This window comes from Melozone crissalis, unplaced genomic scaffold (genome assembly GCF_028551555.1).
Source record: "Melozone crissalis strain CALT ecotype California unplaced genomic scaffold, PUWL_Pcris_2 ptg000042l_1, whole genome shotgun sequence".
Lineage (NCBI taxonomy): Eukaryota > Metazoa > Chordata > Aves > Passeriformes > Passerellidae > Melozone > Melozone crissalis.
The window spans coordinates 36,510,771-36,526,978 of NW_026535820.1; the positions used below are offsets into that span (position 1 = coordinate 36,510,771).

The following is a 16,208-nucleotide window of genomic DNA, read 5'->3' on the forward strand; positions in this document are numbered from 1 at the left end:
GCATCCCTTCTCACCTTCCCCCTCCTCCCCATCCTCCTTCCTCTTCCACCACTCACTCCTCCTCCTCCCAAAAACAAGAATTCTTTCTGAATGTAGGAAGAGTTGTAGTTTGCATTGCATAACATTTCTCCTCTCTGTCTTTAATTTAGGTACATCAAGAGAGCGTTCACATGATTCAAGTCACAAGCAGCTTGATCAATGAGACAGTAGCCAGTCACCCAGAGTGGGCAAAGTAAGAATGCTGAAGTTAAGCGAATAGTATAGGGTGGATGAACAAGCTTCCAGGTGCTCTTATGCATAGTTTTTAATTTAAAAAATTCCCTAGGTGAACAGAAATGTGCTCAGAGGCAGATGTGAAAGCTAAACTCTCAGGCAGCAGAGATGTTTGTGCATCACTCTGGAGGACTGTCAGTGTGCTATCTCATTTGAGGACTGCTTGGGTTTTGGAGGTGAAGGACGACTCCATTAACTTTCCTAGCTACAGTTACGGAGAAGAAACTTGTATAGTGCAGAGAATGAAGAGATCTGTATTTTGTCCCTTTTTTCTATGAAAGAAAAGTGCTGACAAAGAATACTCTAGAAAGTTTTGAGATAGAGCTAAATTATTTTTAAATGTAGAGAGGTGGATGTGGAGTGCATTTGAAGGAATAGGAGTTGAAGACATTGTTCCTGGAGTGAACTGAAGAAGAGTTCAGGGGTGGATGGGGGGGGTTTGGTGTGACTCAGTTGGGCAGGGACATTTCTATTATGAGTAGGTGTGTGCAGTGTGTGCAGTGGGAAGTTTGTAAGGTTTGGTCTGTGTACTGACCAAAGTAAGCACCAAGACAAGTAGTAAGGGAGAGGGATGATTTTGAGAGAAATGCATCTAGAGGAAAACATGGGCACACTGGTGAGCAAAGGAGTCATTGCAGAGGGGGAATAGGTGAGATTGAAAAGTGTGATTTTAACAGGGGCATGTTCCAGGTGGCTTTCATTCCGATTCAGCTAAACAGACATTGGGCAAGTGTGAGATACCAATTTAATGACAGCAAAAACAAAATCTCTCCAGAATAAGAATGGTTGACTCTTTCAAGGGCACTTAATAAAAGTGATGGTAGTTTAAGAAGATTGAAAGAAAGCAGATGCTGCATTATAAGAGCAAAACAATTTTTCAAAAACAGAACTAAAAGGATATAGTTAATAACCATTGTGGTAATACATCCTTTAGCACTACTGAAGTAATCACAATCATGAGAACAGAAAGCACTTAAAGCACTTGGTTTTATTCCTTCATGGCATCTCTTGTGTTGTTTGGCCTTTCTGTTTTGCTATAAGATGAAAATAAGTGGGTCTAATGGAGATGGAAGTTTGACTGTCACAAGCTTAATTGCATAATGAAACTAGTGGACTACTAGTTAAATAATTTGCAGAATTCGACTAGTTAAATAATTGGCAGCATTTGGCTAGTTAAATAATTTGCAGAATTCTAGTATAACTTCTTAAACTAGAGAAGTTTGCATTTAGTTTGCATTAAAATTTGAAGTATCCATAACACTATATTTTAGTTCATTAAGAGTACCTCTTGCCAAATCCATGAAGCTTTACCAGCTTTGAGAGCTCGATGCTCTTTTATGTTTAGAGGTGAGTGACTGAAATATCTTGGAATTCCAATCTGGAACATTTCTGAAGCATTATACAGACAGAGGAGCTTCCATGTTGGTCTTTAGTCAGGTGAACAACTACAGCATTTCTGTTTCCTGAAATGCTTTCATTTTGTTTTGGAAGGGCTCCCAACAAGTGCCATTGAATCAAGATGTAAAAAGAAAGTGAAAGCAGAGATTTTGTGGCCTGTATTCACAAGTAGTACAATGCTGACAACTCAGTAGGGTACATTGCTTGAAAGTGATGTGAGTCCCTGAAGAAATTTGCTAGCAAGTGGTTTGGTGAGGACTTAGAAATAACTGATGTCCAGACCTTTTGTCAGCTGGTTGCTTTTTCATGGAAACTATGTTAACAATTTACAATTGTAAATTACAATTTACATTCAGCTTGTAATTTCAAAAGGTTGTGTTTGCAGCTCGATGAGACTGCTTCATACGGTATTTTCAGGAAACTCTGGGAAAAAAATAATATTGTGTAAGTAGCACACATAGAGGTTGAAGAACAAATCTCTTCTGAAAAAGTTGAGATATCAAATTAATTAAGGTTTCAGGAACCTTGGAGGATTTTAAATGCAATAGCATGCCCTAGATTTAAATGGAAAAATTTATTCCTTAATATGTAGAAGGAGACATTTGAGTTGTAGTAATTTTATATGTATTTAGCCATAATGATTTGTTGTTTCAGAATGTTAATTTGCAATGTGTTTTGAGTGTAATGAAGTGGGTATAATATAACAGTTAACTTTGTTTTCCCTCAGCTGGCTCCCAGAGGCCCAGGTCATTCAGAAGGCGCTCAATTCTGCAGCCAACAACGTATACCAGTATGGCCGAGAATGGATCACACACAAGGTCAGAGTGAGCTGTCAGAAAGCTCAAATTCTTTGGTTTTTGCTTTAATTTCTTGTATTTCATAAAAGTAAAAAGAAATTAAAATACATTTGTCAGTAGTTCTTTTCCATATGTTTAACCATTTTGTTGACAAATCTTTCCACTCTGGTTTGGGACTTTTGAAGGAAGAGTGGGAGTGATTTCAGTAGTCTTTTCTGTTCAGGGATTAGTTTATTTTAAGAACTGAAGAATCTGTCATAATTCTAAGGATTCCCAGTGAAAATGGATCAAATAAAATTAAGTAATTTTTTTTGAACTGGCTTTGGCTATTGTATTAGAGACCATGTAAACTTCTGTTTCGACCACTGCCCCTCCCTCTCCCCTAATTTCTGTGTGGGCTGGGGGTTTTGCACTGGATATTTTTTAAATCATAATTTGTATAGTTAGCTATATTCTTCTTCAGAAGAATTTGCCAAGATTCTTACTCATATATTTGATGTCTAGCATCTCAAATTATTTGAAATATTTACTCTAAAGATATGATCAAGGGCTTTGGATTAAGGATTTTAGAGACAGCGTTTGTTTTGCAGTGCAGAAAGAAGTCCTCAGCGCAGCAGACTGTTTTTAACAAAATCTTTGAATTGTGAACAGTTTTATCTGAAGTGTGTATTTCATGCTGATACTAATTTTTCTAATAACTTGGGTTTGAAATGTGCCTTTACAGACAATCTTATGTTATTCATCGAGTGTGAAGTTCATCAGTGGATGCCTGCTTTGTTCTGTCCTGTATAATAATGGATTTTTATGTGTTTTAGCTCCATAAGATTTTAGGAGAAAAAGTAAATAACACTGCTGTGATTGAAAAACAAGTGCTGGAGCTCTGGGACAGGCTTTATCACTCTTGGTTTGTGAAGGTGAGTAACTCATTTAAATGGTATTCATGTAAACTATCATACTCTGATGTAATTATGCTAAGTATGCATTTCTAAGGAAGAGATTAGCAGAAAGTTGGAAGGTTAAGTAAAGGTCAGTAAAAAGAAGGTAAAAGTTTCGAGTGTGCTAGACACATCGTTCTTGAGTCACAGTTTTAGTATAGCCAGAGTTGTGTCCTACATTCAAGTAGTAAAGTATGTTTTTGTGTGTGCCATTTTATAGTTTTCTCACTTTTTATAATTAGTATTTCATAGTTTAGCACTTTCTGACGGTTATTCAAGTTGTTGAGGTCTTGGGAAAAGGCAACTGGTCTTCTGCATGATTTGTGTAACTTTTATTAATTTGAAATTGTGAGAAAGTAATTGCCCTCTCATTAAGTTTCTTACAATGCATTTTTGCAGCCATCTTATAATGTGTTCTGTACAATGAATCCTGAAAAGTTCCTAAGAGTTAAATCATTGTTATGCTGCCAGTGCTGTCTACAGTTTAAAGGAAAGAGCAATTCATTAGCCATCGTGCAATGGAAATATCAAATCCAGAAGTCATATTCCTGAAATACTTCTGTACATTTAAATGACTGCAATTACATTAACACTTTTCTTTATGCAGTTATTCTTCAAGTACCTCTAAAGTTCCAAAAATATCTCAGCACTAAAGAAATAATAGTTTTGGTGTAGAACTAGATGAAGAGGTGATAGGTCTCTACACAGAAATACAAATATTTACAAATACAGAAGGCCTATTCGAGGGAGATTTTTGACTACTCATATGTTTCTACTCTAAGTAAATTGCTAGCTCACAGGAAAGATCTCTGTGTTGGTAGTGGATTGTTATAGAGGGTTGCTAATAGTACATCACAAAGTGTAACAGTGTATCTAGAGAGAATTGATAATGAGCAGAAAATGTAATACTCTTAGATAAATCAGTACAGGGACTGCACTTGGAATGTTATTTGCCATGTGTGGCAAAAAAAGGTACTGCCATTTTGCATGCAGGTTGCTAAGGCTAAAAGTGTGCAGAAAAATTTAACAAGTAGTGGGATGCTTATTGTAAAAATCAGAGTTAAGAACTTGAGAAGTCTTCTTCTATTAAAGACTAGGATGTTTTAGTCAGCGAGTTTGCTTAAGCTTGCTTTCAGAGAATTTTGATATCCTTCTCTGAAACACTTGTCACAGTCCCAGCCTGTGGCATTCAAGATGATAATCAGGTATTATTCACTGGACAATAGCAGCATCATAATTAGGGAGGAGCCACTTAAGGAATTAGCTATTGTTTTTATGGCCATGTCCTGTTGTCTTGTTGTGTTGCAGTTACAAAGGTCTGTAGTCAGAAGAGAGCCTCCTGCATCCAGTTTAGATTTTAGGTTTTGTGTGATTGAACATTTCCTCTGGAGAGGTAGAAAATAATAGTGAGAAAACTAGCTGCTTGGACTTGTGGTTGCATTTTTCTTTATGAGCTGTTCTGGGAAAACTTGTGTGTTGCAAACAGTAAATTATATAGGCAATAATTGAAATCATTACCTCTTTCTTACGTGCTTTCATTAAGAGCAAAACAGATACCATTGTATCAGTGAAGCAGTAAACTTAACTTTTAACTGAGGTTAATCAATACAACATACACATATGTAATTAAATGGGATAATTAACTACAGTTCTCTGTCAGATTTTCATTTTTCCAGTGTACAGAGGACTTGCAGTTATTTTAGGAGATGCCAGTTAAAGCAGCTCTAAGCATTTAGATGCATGTTGGATCTATTCCTCATTAAGAAAACACCAGTCTAAAGCATTAGCTTTTGTCTTTCTCATATATCTAAATTTTATTTAGATGTCTATTTTCTTTGTTTTTAAGAATGTAACACATTCTGGAAGACACAAAGGACATAAGTGGCACATAAACCGTCAGCACAGCTGGCTTGGAGATATTCTGGACTGGCAAGATGTTGCGTCGTTTGTTCACGATAACATCGAAACGTTTCTCTCGGTACGTATTCTTTGCACTTACTATGAAATTGGTCTGATTTTTAACTGATAGAAATTTCTCCTTGGAGTACCACTAAGGTTATGGATTCAAGTAAATGGAAAATTATGGATACGCTGTTAGTGTTATTTACAATTACCTAAGCAATTGTTGCAAGCCTATTTAAGATATAGCTGTAAAACAAACAGAAATATTTATGAGAAAGAAGCTCTTGTGCTTTCAGCATCTTCATGGATACCAGCTTTCTACATGTCTTCCTGAGGCATGTTGTTACCTGTGTCACCTGCAAGCTGATTTTCAGTGCATTATTTTATGTAGTCTTTTCTCTTTAAAGAAGTAAACAATTAAGTTATAACTGGAGAAGCTATTGACTTAGAGGTTGTGAAAACAAAACCAAGCAAAAAAAGTGGAGGGGTGGTCTTTTTGGTTTTTTTACCTCAAATTACTATTATTTGTGGAGTTTAAAGCAGCTTATTTTTTTCTTTTATGAAATCTCTGTGGAGAATGAAATTGATATTTTATACATTGTGAATTTCTGAATAAAAATATTTCACCTTATGAGGAGAAAAAGAGGAAGCATTGAAAGCAATCCAAATTAAGGTGTTTCACAAAAAAAAATCATGTTAAATCCTAAATGCTTCATACATAGAATCAATCCCCAGTATAGTTCATCCTTGCCTTGAGCTGTTGTCATTACATTATCTTCAGTTTTGTAAGACTATTATTTATACCAATGTGGCACTATAGCAGATCTGTGGATGTAGTTAAAGCTAATATTTACCTCCAAGCAGTCCTTGGTTTAGACTGATAGGCATGTGTGCTTTTTCTGTCCTCCCCCAATTGCTGCTTAAATTGTTACCGCTCCTACCATAGAAGATGTGAGACAAGGAAGAGTTGAGAGAAACCTTATTGCAGTAAACCTTTTTTCAGTTAATTATGAAATTTGCTTGGTACTTTCTCAAAGTTGGTCATGCATGCTTGAGGCAAAGGTTTTAAAAATGCACAGCACATCCTGATTTAAAATCAATGTGGAGTTTCCTTCTAGGCAAGAGGCACAGAAGGAGGAGAAACTACTTGATAAGAGTGTGTCATTTGCAGCATTGCTGCACAGTGCTCAGAAACCATGATGTAAGATGTGCTTCAGTAATCTTAGCAGGCTAGAGAGAGGCAAAGAAAAGTGTAAAGAGAATAAATATTTAAGGATGAAAAACATTAACATTAAAATTTTCATCTAGCTAACATGCTTGCTTTACTTCTAAAACCTGGTTTAAAAGTTCAAGAAAAAAGTGCCAGCAAATGACTTGCTTTCCTGTTTATTTCCAGGAACTCATTACTCATCATCACTGGGGAAACACCTGTCTTTTTTCTCCATGTACTCATGTCCTTAATGGCAGACTGTAAACCAGTCAGCTTAGTATAAAGCTCTAAATCCTGATTTCACATCCTTACTGGGCAGCATTTCCTTTCCTGGCTTGCTCATCCACAGTGCATTGCATAAATATTACTCACGCTAATGTTTTTAATTAAAATTGATGAAAATACAGTCTCTGTTCTTGTTTAGGTCATGAAATTTGGAGATTTTTAAAATAAGAATAGCTTTTGCTTAAGTCTGATATGTTTAAGCAAGTTTCTTACCTGTCCTAAGATACAAAGCAGCCTTACTGTATTCAGGATTTATGTTCTTAGCAGAGCATGAAAACCTTTCTCCTGGTATTCTGAAGTGGAACAATGGGTTATTGGAATGGCATACTGAATTGGGAAGGGTTAATATTTTAAATTATGTGAGTGCTTCTGGGAATGTATGCTCTGGGGATTTAATTTTTCTGTTGCTTGGATTCTTTAGTTTGGGCTTTTTGTTTGTTTGCTTTTTTCATATTTTATGAAACTTTGAGTGGGATTTAGATGAGATTAGATGGGGCTTTGAGCAGCCTGGTCTAAGGAAAGGTAACCCTGCCTATGGCAGGGGGATTGGGACCATGTGATCTTTAAGATCCCTTCCAACCCAAGCTGTTTTATCTTTTTATTTTTTGGTTGAGTGTGTTGTTTGTGGGGATAGTAAAGCTGAACACTTGAAATAAATGTTGGCTCGCAGTTCTTAAGAATATAGCCAGACACAGTACAGTCCCAAAGCTGTGTTGACAGGTTTTTTTAACATACAGATAATTTAAAGACAATGAGATAGCTGTAAAGAACTGTGTAAAGAAGCAGATACAAAGCTCTAATGAGGTTTCCTCCACTTTAGGAAAAGAATAAATGTGTGTGATTACACTACTTACATGTAACAAATATTTATGCATAGACGGAGTTTACCAAAAAATAACTGTCTTGCTATCCCCTTGGCTTTCTGAAGTATTTCAGAGTAGAGCAGATGACAGTTTTTCTGAAAATACAGCTATTTGACAATGTCATATTACAGCCACAAGCAGATAAGCTGTTTTCTACTGATGGAAGTCAAAGGAAGTGTTCTTCCTTCTTAATAGGAGTAGTGTTTGCTGTAAGAAAAATGTTAAGAGAAGACAGATGCTAGTGCTTCACTTCAGGCTTTTCCTGTAATGGAAGATATTTTCATTTTAGAGTTGAAGGCATGTAATTAAATTACTGATGTAGGTGTGCTGGGGAATTGCTGGTGTTCATTTAATTTGTAACAACATGCATCGATTCAACTTTGCAACTTTGAGTATCAGGTAAAGCTTGGAAGACTTCTGTCCCCCCCCCCCCCAAAATGTGTTGTTAATTATAGCAGTTATGCTTAGCTGTAGTTTGATGTAGACAGACCTTAATTATTTTAAAGAAATTTACTATATAAACATGTAAATTGCCTGAAGATTTAATATGAAGATAAGCTTTTTCAAGTTTGTTTGTTGTTTTTTTTTTCCTCTAAAAGCCTTGGTGTTAGCAACATTGCTGCCTTTTTCCAGTATTAGAAGCAGTAGTGTTAAAAACCAGCATAGTATAATCAGTGGTGTGTTTCTGAAGTGGGGTTTATTTCATCTCATTCTTGGCAGAGAGAGCAAGAGTGAAGCCTCACTTTGTCTTTTATTTTGCACCCCATACTCTACTCCAAGGTAGTTAATCAGATGCATGAAATAGGCAGCATGGAGCTGGACTATTAAGATTTAATTTCTGAAAAATAAAAAAGACTCATTCTTTCCTCACTCATCTGTTTTTCCATTCATAAACCCTTTTCTCCATTTCTTGTATGCTTGTAGCATTGAGAAAGTGAATTGCTGCTGGCTAAATCTGTGAATTATGACTCAGAGCTCCCTTGATGTTACATGAGACATTGCTAATGTCTTCTTAATTTGATCTTTTGGCTCCTTGCACAAGAATACTCATCATTCCACCAGCAGGTGGTATCTCACTCAGAGATCTCCCAGACAGGAAGACTGAAGACCTTGCACAGAGATATTCACAGCAAGCTACAGCTTAGTTAGGTTTCCCTTCCTGTGCTTTTAGCATGACTGATCTGTGCATTTTAAATCAAGTCAGCTCCTCAAATATTTCACTGAGTTACTACACATCCTAATATTTTTCTCTGGCTCCAGTAGTTTCTTCAAGTAATCTCATAAGTTTATAGTTAATTCAATCCATTTTTCAGTAATATATCAACTAGCATGTTGGGGTTTTTTTTCACATCTTTGTATCTAGTTTTATTCCTTTTATACAGAATTGAGTAAGGGACACAGTTTTATCTGGCTTCCAGAAGCTTGCTGACTTGAAGTTCTCCGTAAATTACTGTTTTGATCAAGTGCCTTTTAACCCTCATTTTTGAGTGTTGACTAGTTTAAAAGTGGCCAAGAGGACACCTTAGATGCCTAAGAATATTGTGTGCAATTTTTCTTTCTTGCCTGTTACAGATTGGAAAGGCAGAGTAACTGATGCTGATGGTGATACAGTGTGCTGTATAAGAGAGTCCTGAATTCTGTACAGATTTATAGTTCTTTTAAACACTGATCCCTTACAGCTGCTTACAGAGCAGTGGTTTAGGGAAAGAGGTGTGGTTTTCTTTATTTAATAGGAAAAAAGTAACTAAAAGCAATGTAACATTGTTGCATAAATAGTCACGCTTTGTTGTGTTTTGGAGAGCTCAGCTGGCAAGGTGGTAACAATTCTTTATGTGTAGGTGACCTCATCAACAGCTGCAGTAGGCTCTGGGAATCAAACAGCTTTATGAACTCTTAGGTGCAGCTGCATGTAATTTTGTTATTTTGTGAATGGTAGGGAAGTATCTGAGCATATTCTAACGCTGTGTTCAGTAATGATTAGTGTCTGCTATGTCTGTCTTCTCAGACCTTAGCTATGAAAAGCTTGTATATTGAAATTTTAATGATACATATGCATAACGAGGTCTCTGTAGTTGGAGACTAAAAGTTGGAGTCCTAAAAGATGCAGTTGCTTTCATAAGACTTACCAAAGCTGTAGAAAGGCACTATCTACACTTGCTTTAATGCTGGTGATTACTGGTTCAACAGTTCCAATCAATGACTCCAGGAAACAAGGATGTTCATGTAGGAGAGCCATTTCTGAAGTTAATGGAACAACCTGATACCTACATTCAGACTACCTGCAGTTGGATACTCCTGGTTGTCAGCCCTCAGGCTTAAGCTTCTAGGGAGAGTGGTCAATAAATCCTGCCTATACTGGAGAAACATCCTGTTTTGAAAACTTTCACAGTCCCACCAATTCTATGCTCTCCTCTAGCAGATGGAACAAGCTCCTCTCCTTGTAAACTCTCGCTGGTATCAGCTCAGCTTTTGTGTTGCAAGTGAAGGTTTTAACAATTACTGTGATCACTAGTTAGAAGGCTGTTAAATCAGAGTAGTTTTACTCTTTAGAGCAAAACTTTGCTAGACCACTTTTCATTAACCACATGCTTCATGCCCGTGGTTTGCTTTGCAGTCTTCTAATCATTATCATTGTATTGAAAGTGGTCAGTTCTTAACAGTCATGTCCTACATGGGCTGTGAGGCTAAAAAACCATCATGATGGTGCTGTGTAGTTGTCACCAACAGAGACTTTGCTTAATGGGCTGAGTCATAGAAGTGTAAATGAACTGACTGAAGAGCTTTTAGATATGCAGAGCTGGAACTTTATGGATGTCATCTTCCCTCAGATTAAGGAGCTTGTCCTTTCATAAGGTGTTCTTATTCCAGACAGCTCCTGCCCCTTGGCCTCTGCCCTGGACTGTGTGCTGTGATACTTGGGAAAAGTATTACTTTTCCAGGTCATGACAGCTGCCTTGTCCTGTTGTTAGCCTGTTGTGGTTTTTTCCCCGCTTTCTTAGTTCCTACCTCATTTTCTTGAAGGAAAAGCAATCTTCCTAGCTCAAAGTTGTGCATCTTCAATACCTTCTTACTCAAAGCACTGCTTTGAGTCCTGTTTCAGGGACCTTTTTTTTCAACCTGTGTCCCTATTTTCAAGGCCTTTGCTGCTGTTCTGTGATTAAGCTTCACATTATAACAGAAGACCTGTGGCTCAGAAGCTCCTGTTCACACACCAAGTTCTAGTAACAAGCTTAAATATCTGGGAGGGGAACCTTGCATACAACTTAACGTCTGCTGTTAACAGTGATTGCACTATCCTTCCTGAATGCCAACTGGAAGGCCTCTGCTTTAGCTACAAACCACTCCCTCCTTCAGAATTCACTGTCCTGTGTGTCTACAGTCCTCCTAACATAATGTGCCCATGATAATGTTGCCATGGGGCTGCATGAATTTGTAGCACTGCTACACCCCCAGAATGAGTTTGTAGTCAATAGAAGAAGCAAAGGGATAGGTGCCAGTGGGATATCATTTTTCAGCTGTGTCCTCTTCACTTCCAACATCACTTGAATTCTCAAGAGACACTAATACAATCTGTACAAAAGATGAGCTTTAACATTCATAATTCCCATTAAATAGTAGGAAGCATGAACTAAGTAGGGCTTTCTGTGTTATAATTCCCTGTCATTTCCTCCAGCACTTATTCCCTCTCAAGTTCATGCTTAATAAATTATGTTTAATACGATTCACTCACTTCTAAAGGGGAGGTGATCACATGGCTTATACTCCTTTGTCTGCTCTACAATTGCTGACTGCTGAGGAAGGGTTTCTTGGTTTTAGGGGGTGTTGGTTGAATGGTTTTGTTTTAATTTGGTCTAATTGCTATCTGTTAAACCAAGACTAGTAGTTGTTAGTTTTTAATAATTACTTGATTAACTGATGTAGCCTTACTCAAAGTCACAACTTTTACATTTCTGTGCAGATATTACTAAAAACATGCATTTCATTACCATGAAAGCTTTTAACAACAAATATATTGAAGTAGTAATTTTATTATTTGATTGGGAGCATCATATTTATTTCTGCCTTGTGATGTTACTCCTTGTTCTTCGTGTCTTAACATTTCTGCTTTTGAGAAGGTGAATATTTTCTCCCAAGACAAGATCTACTTGGCAGGAATGTTAATCACAGTAAACAAGTGTCACCACATCTATTTTTTTTCAATTTTGCGTAATGAAATAATTTTGAATACTGAGAGAAAAATTCCAAAACCTTATAATCAGCTACATAGAAACTTACCCTTGGTAAAGTGGACATTTTCACTTGATAGAACCTGCTGTAGTACAGGAGTGAGGGAAGATTATTTTTTTTTTTGACATCTTTGTTTAGCTTGATGGAGATTAATCACTCAGCAAGTAATTCTCTGGCCTTGCTAATAGCCTCCAGTGTCTAAATATGTCTTCTCCCTCCTTTTTCAGATCCTGGAGTCTCTGTGGATAGTGATGAGTCGCAATGTGAGCCTCTTGTTTACTACGGTTACAGCATTAGTGACAATCCTCTTCCACAGTGGGACAGCTCTTCTCAATTTTGTGCTTTCAGTGGTAAGTAGTGTGTCATTGATTTACATGGTCCATTTTACTGGAGTAACCTAATTGCACATATTGTAACAATGAAAACTCAAACCTAAAACATTGAAAACATCTTCTAAGCTTACCTAATAACAAAATTCTGTAGGCTTTTGCAAATTTGCTATCTGTTTGGGGACATTCTAGATGGAGGGCAAGATTAGGAGGTAGTAAGTCTTCCTCTCTTCACTATTTTGTTAGTGGAAAATTCTTGTTTTAGGCTTTGAAGGTACTAAGCTGTAGCTTGTAATGTCCTACATAACTGCTGAAATCTTATGACATGTCTGCTTAAGCATATCCATATACAAGCCATTGCATTCAGGAGATGGAAAAAATTTTTCCAGGGAAATCACCAATTTTGTTCTGTAGTTGTCTTCCATAAAAATAGATTGCATGAGAGCATTTTATTTCTTCCTTAGTCCACAACTTCACCCAAGATGGCACCTTTAAAACTGTGTCCAAAATGTTAATATACAAAAATTGCAAGCTTGGGAACTAATTGCCAGTGATTTCAAGGCACTCAGGCTCAGATACAAAATTTATCTTTAGATGCCTAATGTCTCACATCAAGTTCATTGCGTGCTGTTTCTGTGATGCATGATCCTGACTTTTTGTCTGCCAGCAGCATCCTGCCTCTTGTGGAGCACTTGTGCAGTCAGCTGGTTTAGCAGAGGTAGTTGGGATCTTGCTGTGTTGGAATTCTTTTAATGGTTAGATGTTTGAAATGTACTTTTATTTTCTCATTTTTCAGGTTTCCTAGTTGCCACAGAAAAGTTTTTACTAGTTTGGGGTGGCACACACTAACTTAAGTTTTCCAACAAGATAATGCTCAAAGTGGTTAGCTTTTCTACTGATTACATTTCAATCCAGTTTTAGCTATCTTGAATAGAAATTAAAATACTGAATTTTATTTTAGGTTTAAAAATTTGTTCCTTAAAGCATGGAAATAATGGACACTTTGTTCAAAAGCTCAATTTTGAAAAATACAACTTCCATCAAAAAATTAAGTAGTAATGTTAATCTGTGTAGCACATCCATCCACAATCCAGTAAGATTGTGTTCAGATTTTCAAAGACTTTTGAAAACTGATCATTAGTTACAGAAGTGTCACTTGTATTTCATTTCTGAATACAAGTTCCTGTCTGCACACATGTGCACATGGATGTATGTATATGCCTCTGTGGGGTTGTAGAATTATGCACATGTGTGTACTCACATGTGTACACTCTCACTCACTCTGCTGCTTTCTGTTACTAAGATTGGAAGAGAAAAAGCTCCATTTGGCTGATGGGCATCTACAGTCCTGCAGGGAATGCACAGATTTTGGATGCTGTTAAACATACAACTAAACAAACAACCAGAAAACCCAAAACAAGCAAAAACCTCCCAACAAACAAAGACCCTGAAGCTTTTCAGCAGAAAATTGAGTATTAAAAGCAGATACAAAAATATTTACTGAATCAATGGACCTGATGCACACGCAGTTAGGTTGTGTATTTCATGAAGTAGTAATCCATCAATTGTTTAACTATGGAAAGGTCATGCTGTTTTGTCGTTGGTAAATTCTTTCACATAGTCATCAGCAGGATCTTGAGTTGTTGCTTAGGAAACAATTTGGGTACCTCAGATATCCTGTACAAGAGGTCTGAAAGCTTTTAGCCTCCAGTTGCTCTAAGACAGTATATATCTTTTGCTGCTGAATGTAGTATTGAGGTTATTCTACTCGTTGGAAGAGTCACCAAGCCATTTGATAATACATTATTATATTCTGTGACTACAGGTTCTTTTTTGCATTTCTGCATCTGTTGTGCTAAAGGAAATGCATTAATTTCCTAAAAGGCAGCTACTCCAAAATTCCAAAGTGAATTTTGTGTGTTCCATCTTTTTTTAGCAGAAATTGAGTAGGATTTGTAAGTTTTCCTGTGTTGTAGTTCAGCTTAATGCTATTTTATTCCACTGCTGTTCATTCCCAGCCCTCGCTTTGGTTTCACCCTGCAGGTGGGTATGTCTATCTTGTGTCTCTTAAGAAAGCAAGTTTCTTCTGTAAACATTGGAGAAGAACAGTCAGGATAAGCAGACATTATACTTACTGTGCTTAGGGCAATATGCTGCTCTCTCTGTTGAAAACTGCATGTACAGAAGGATCTGCTCAGTGGAAGGAAGACACAACATCATCTGGGTTCCTGCTTCAGTATAGAATTTTCTACTGAAATCAGGAAATATAGTAGCTTAGAAATGGCAGAGCCCATCAAGGAAGGAAAATAGCCATAATTTCAGAATTACAAAGGATGTTAAAATGTGATCTAAGATTCTCTTACTTGAAGCTGTAGCAAAACATAGCTGATACTGCTACTGGTGCTAGACTATCTCTCATAAAAGCAAGGCTTAATTATTGTTATTATTTTTTTAAGCTCAAAATTAGTGTTAACAGCATACTATTAAAATCTGCTAATATAATGACTTGTTTTATTAGCTAGATTGGTTTGTCTCCCAAGAAGGAAGTTAAACACCTGGGGAGATGGAATATAGCCTAAACCAATACATGGCAATTTGGACGGGGGTCATTAGAGGTTAATAGTTGAATGTGACTTTGAAGTTTAAGTTTGGGAGGGCAGAGTAGGAGGAAAATGGTAGTAGCATTTTACTGAGTATAAAGAAATTAGAAACAGAGAGATGTCATTTTGAGATTGGTAGTGAAATATTGCAGCACCGTTTGCATTTTGTTTTCTGAGCGTCTTCAGAGGGAGTGAAGGAAAAGAGCATGAGGTGTCTGCAAACTGGATAAAATGCTTGAAAGTAAGAGACTTATGGAGATCAGGCTGTTTGGCTCATAAAGAAAAGATTAAGATGTGGTTTATTCTAGAATACAAGTAGGTTGGAAACAAGGAAAGTGAAAGAATTCTTTCTAATCTTGGGAGGAAAAGAAAAATACCTGAGTCGTGTACATAAAGCAAATATAAGCCATAGTTTACATCTGGAGCATACAGAATGGATTTTTCTTGTTTGAGGTATTCTGTTTCAAGATGGACACAGTTCTGTGATTGATTCTTACCCAAGAAGTTGCTGAGCCCACTAACAGGAGGATAAGAGAAACATAGTTGACTGCAATATAGAGGAAACTAATCCAATCTGAATATAATTTTTTTGTCTTTTAACTAAAGCAGTGGAACTGCCATCACTTCCGCTGAGACTCATCATCAAACTCACAGGAGGAATATTCACTTAGGATTGTCAACTTAACATAAAATTTATGTTTGTGAATTTTTGTGTAATTCGTATCTGATACCCAGCTGCATAATGACTCTTGAGACAGCCCAAATGTATTTGGCAGTTTTGTTTGCTTGTTTTGAAAATAGATGTAACTATTCAGCAATTTTTTGATCTGTTAAACATGATGAAAAAGAACCAAAAAGCCCCACAACTATAATTGTTTGGTCTAGATGTGACTTTGGAAAGGAGCTGAACAGAGGCAGAAGTTTTATAATGTCTAGCTGTAAATGTTAAGTCCTTTGTGGAGCAGGGGAGTAAATAATTCTTTCAGCTCTATTTTTCTAAATCCAGGCTTGTGGAAGAGTATCTTCCTTTTCAGTAAAATTCAATATCTGAAGCATAGCTGCATACTCTAATTCTGTGAAGTATTTATTACCTTGTAATTTAAAACTTCGATTTGTTTTGCAGGTGATTTTTCTGACCACACTGTTCTACCTGTTGAGTTCCAGTGATGAATATTACAAGCCAGTAAAATGGGTGATAAGCCTGACACCTTTGTCTCAGCCAGGTCCCTCCTCAAATATAGTTGGCCAATCTGTAGAGGAAGCAATAAGGTAAATTACTGATTTCTTGCCCTTTGTTTAAAATTCTTCTTTAAATTTGATGTTCAGCTGCAAATAATTAACAATTGCAACAGCTTGTGTTTCAAAGATGAGATGTAAAAATGCTTTTAA

General features: G+C 36.8%; 1 protein-coding gene across 1 annotated transcript in view; it reads left to right on the plus strand.

Moving 5' to 3' along the window:
* The window catches only part of TMEM245 (transmembrane protein 245), a 71,071-nt gene that overhangs the window by 32,716 nt on the left and 22,147 nt on the right, over positions 1-16,208 (plus strand). Inside the window, exons 9-14 of the mRNA XM_054285340.1 lie at positions 150-232; positions 2,399-2,489; positions 3,284-3,382; positions 5,250-5,381; positions 12,118-12,240; positions 15,943-16,088. Of these exons, the coding sequence (XP_054141315.1) occupies positions 150-232; positions 2,399-2,489; positions 3,284-3,382; positions 5,250-5,381; positions 12,118-12,240; positions 15,943-16,088 (674 nt within the window). The remainder of the gene's footprint in view (positions 1-149; positions 233-2,398; positions 2,490-3,283; positions 3,383-5,249; positions 5,382-12,117; positions 12,241-15,942; positions 16,089-16,208) is intronic.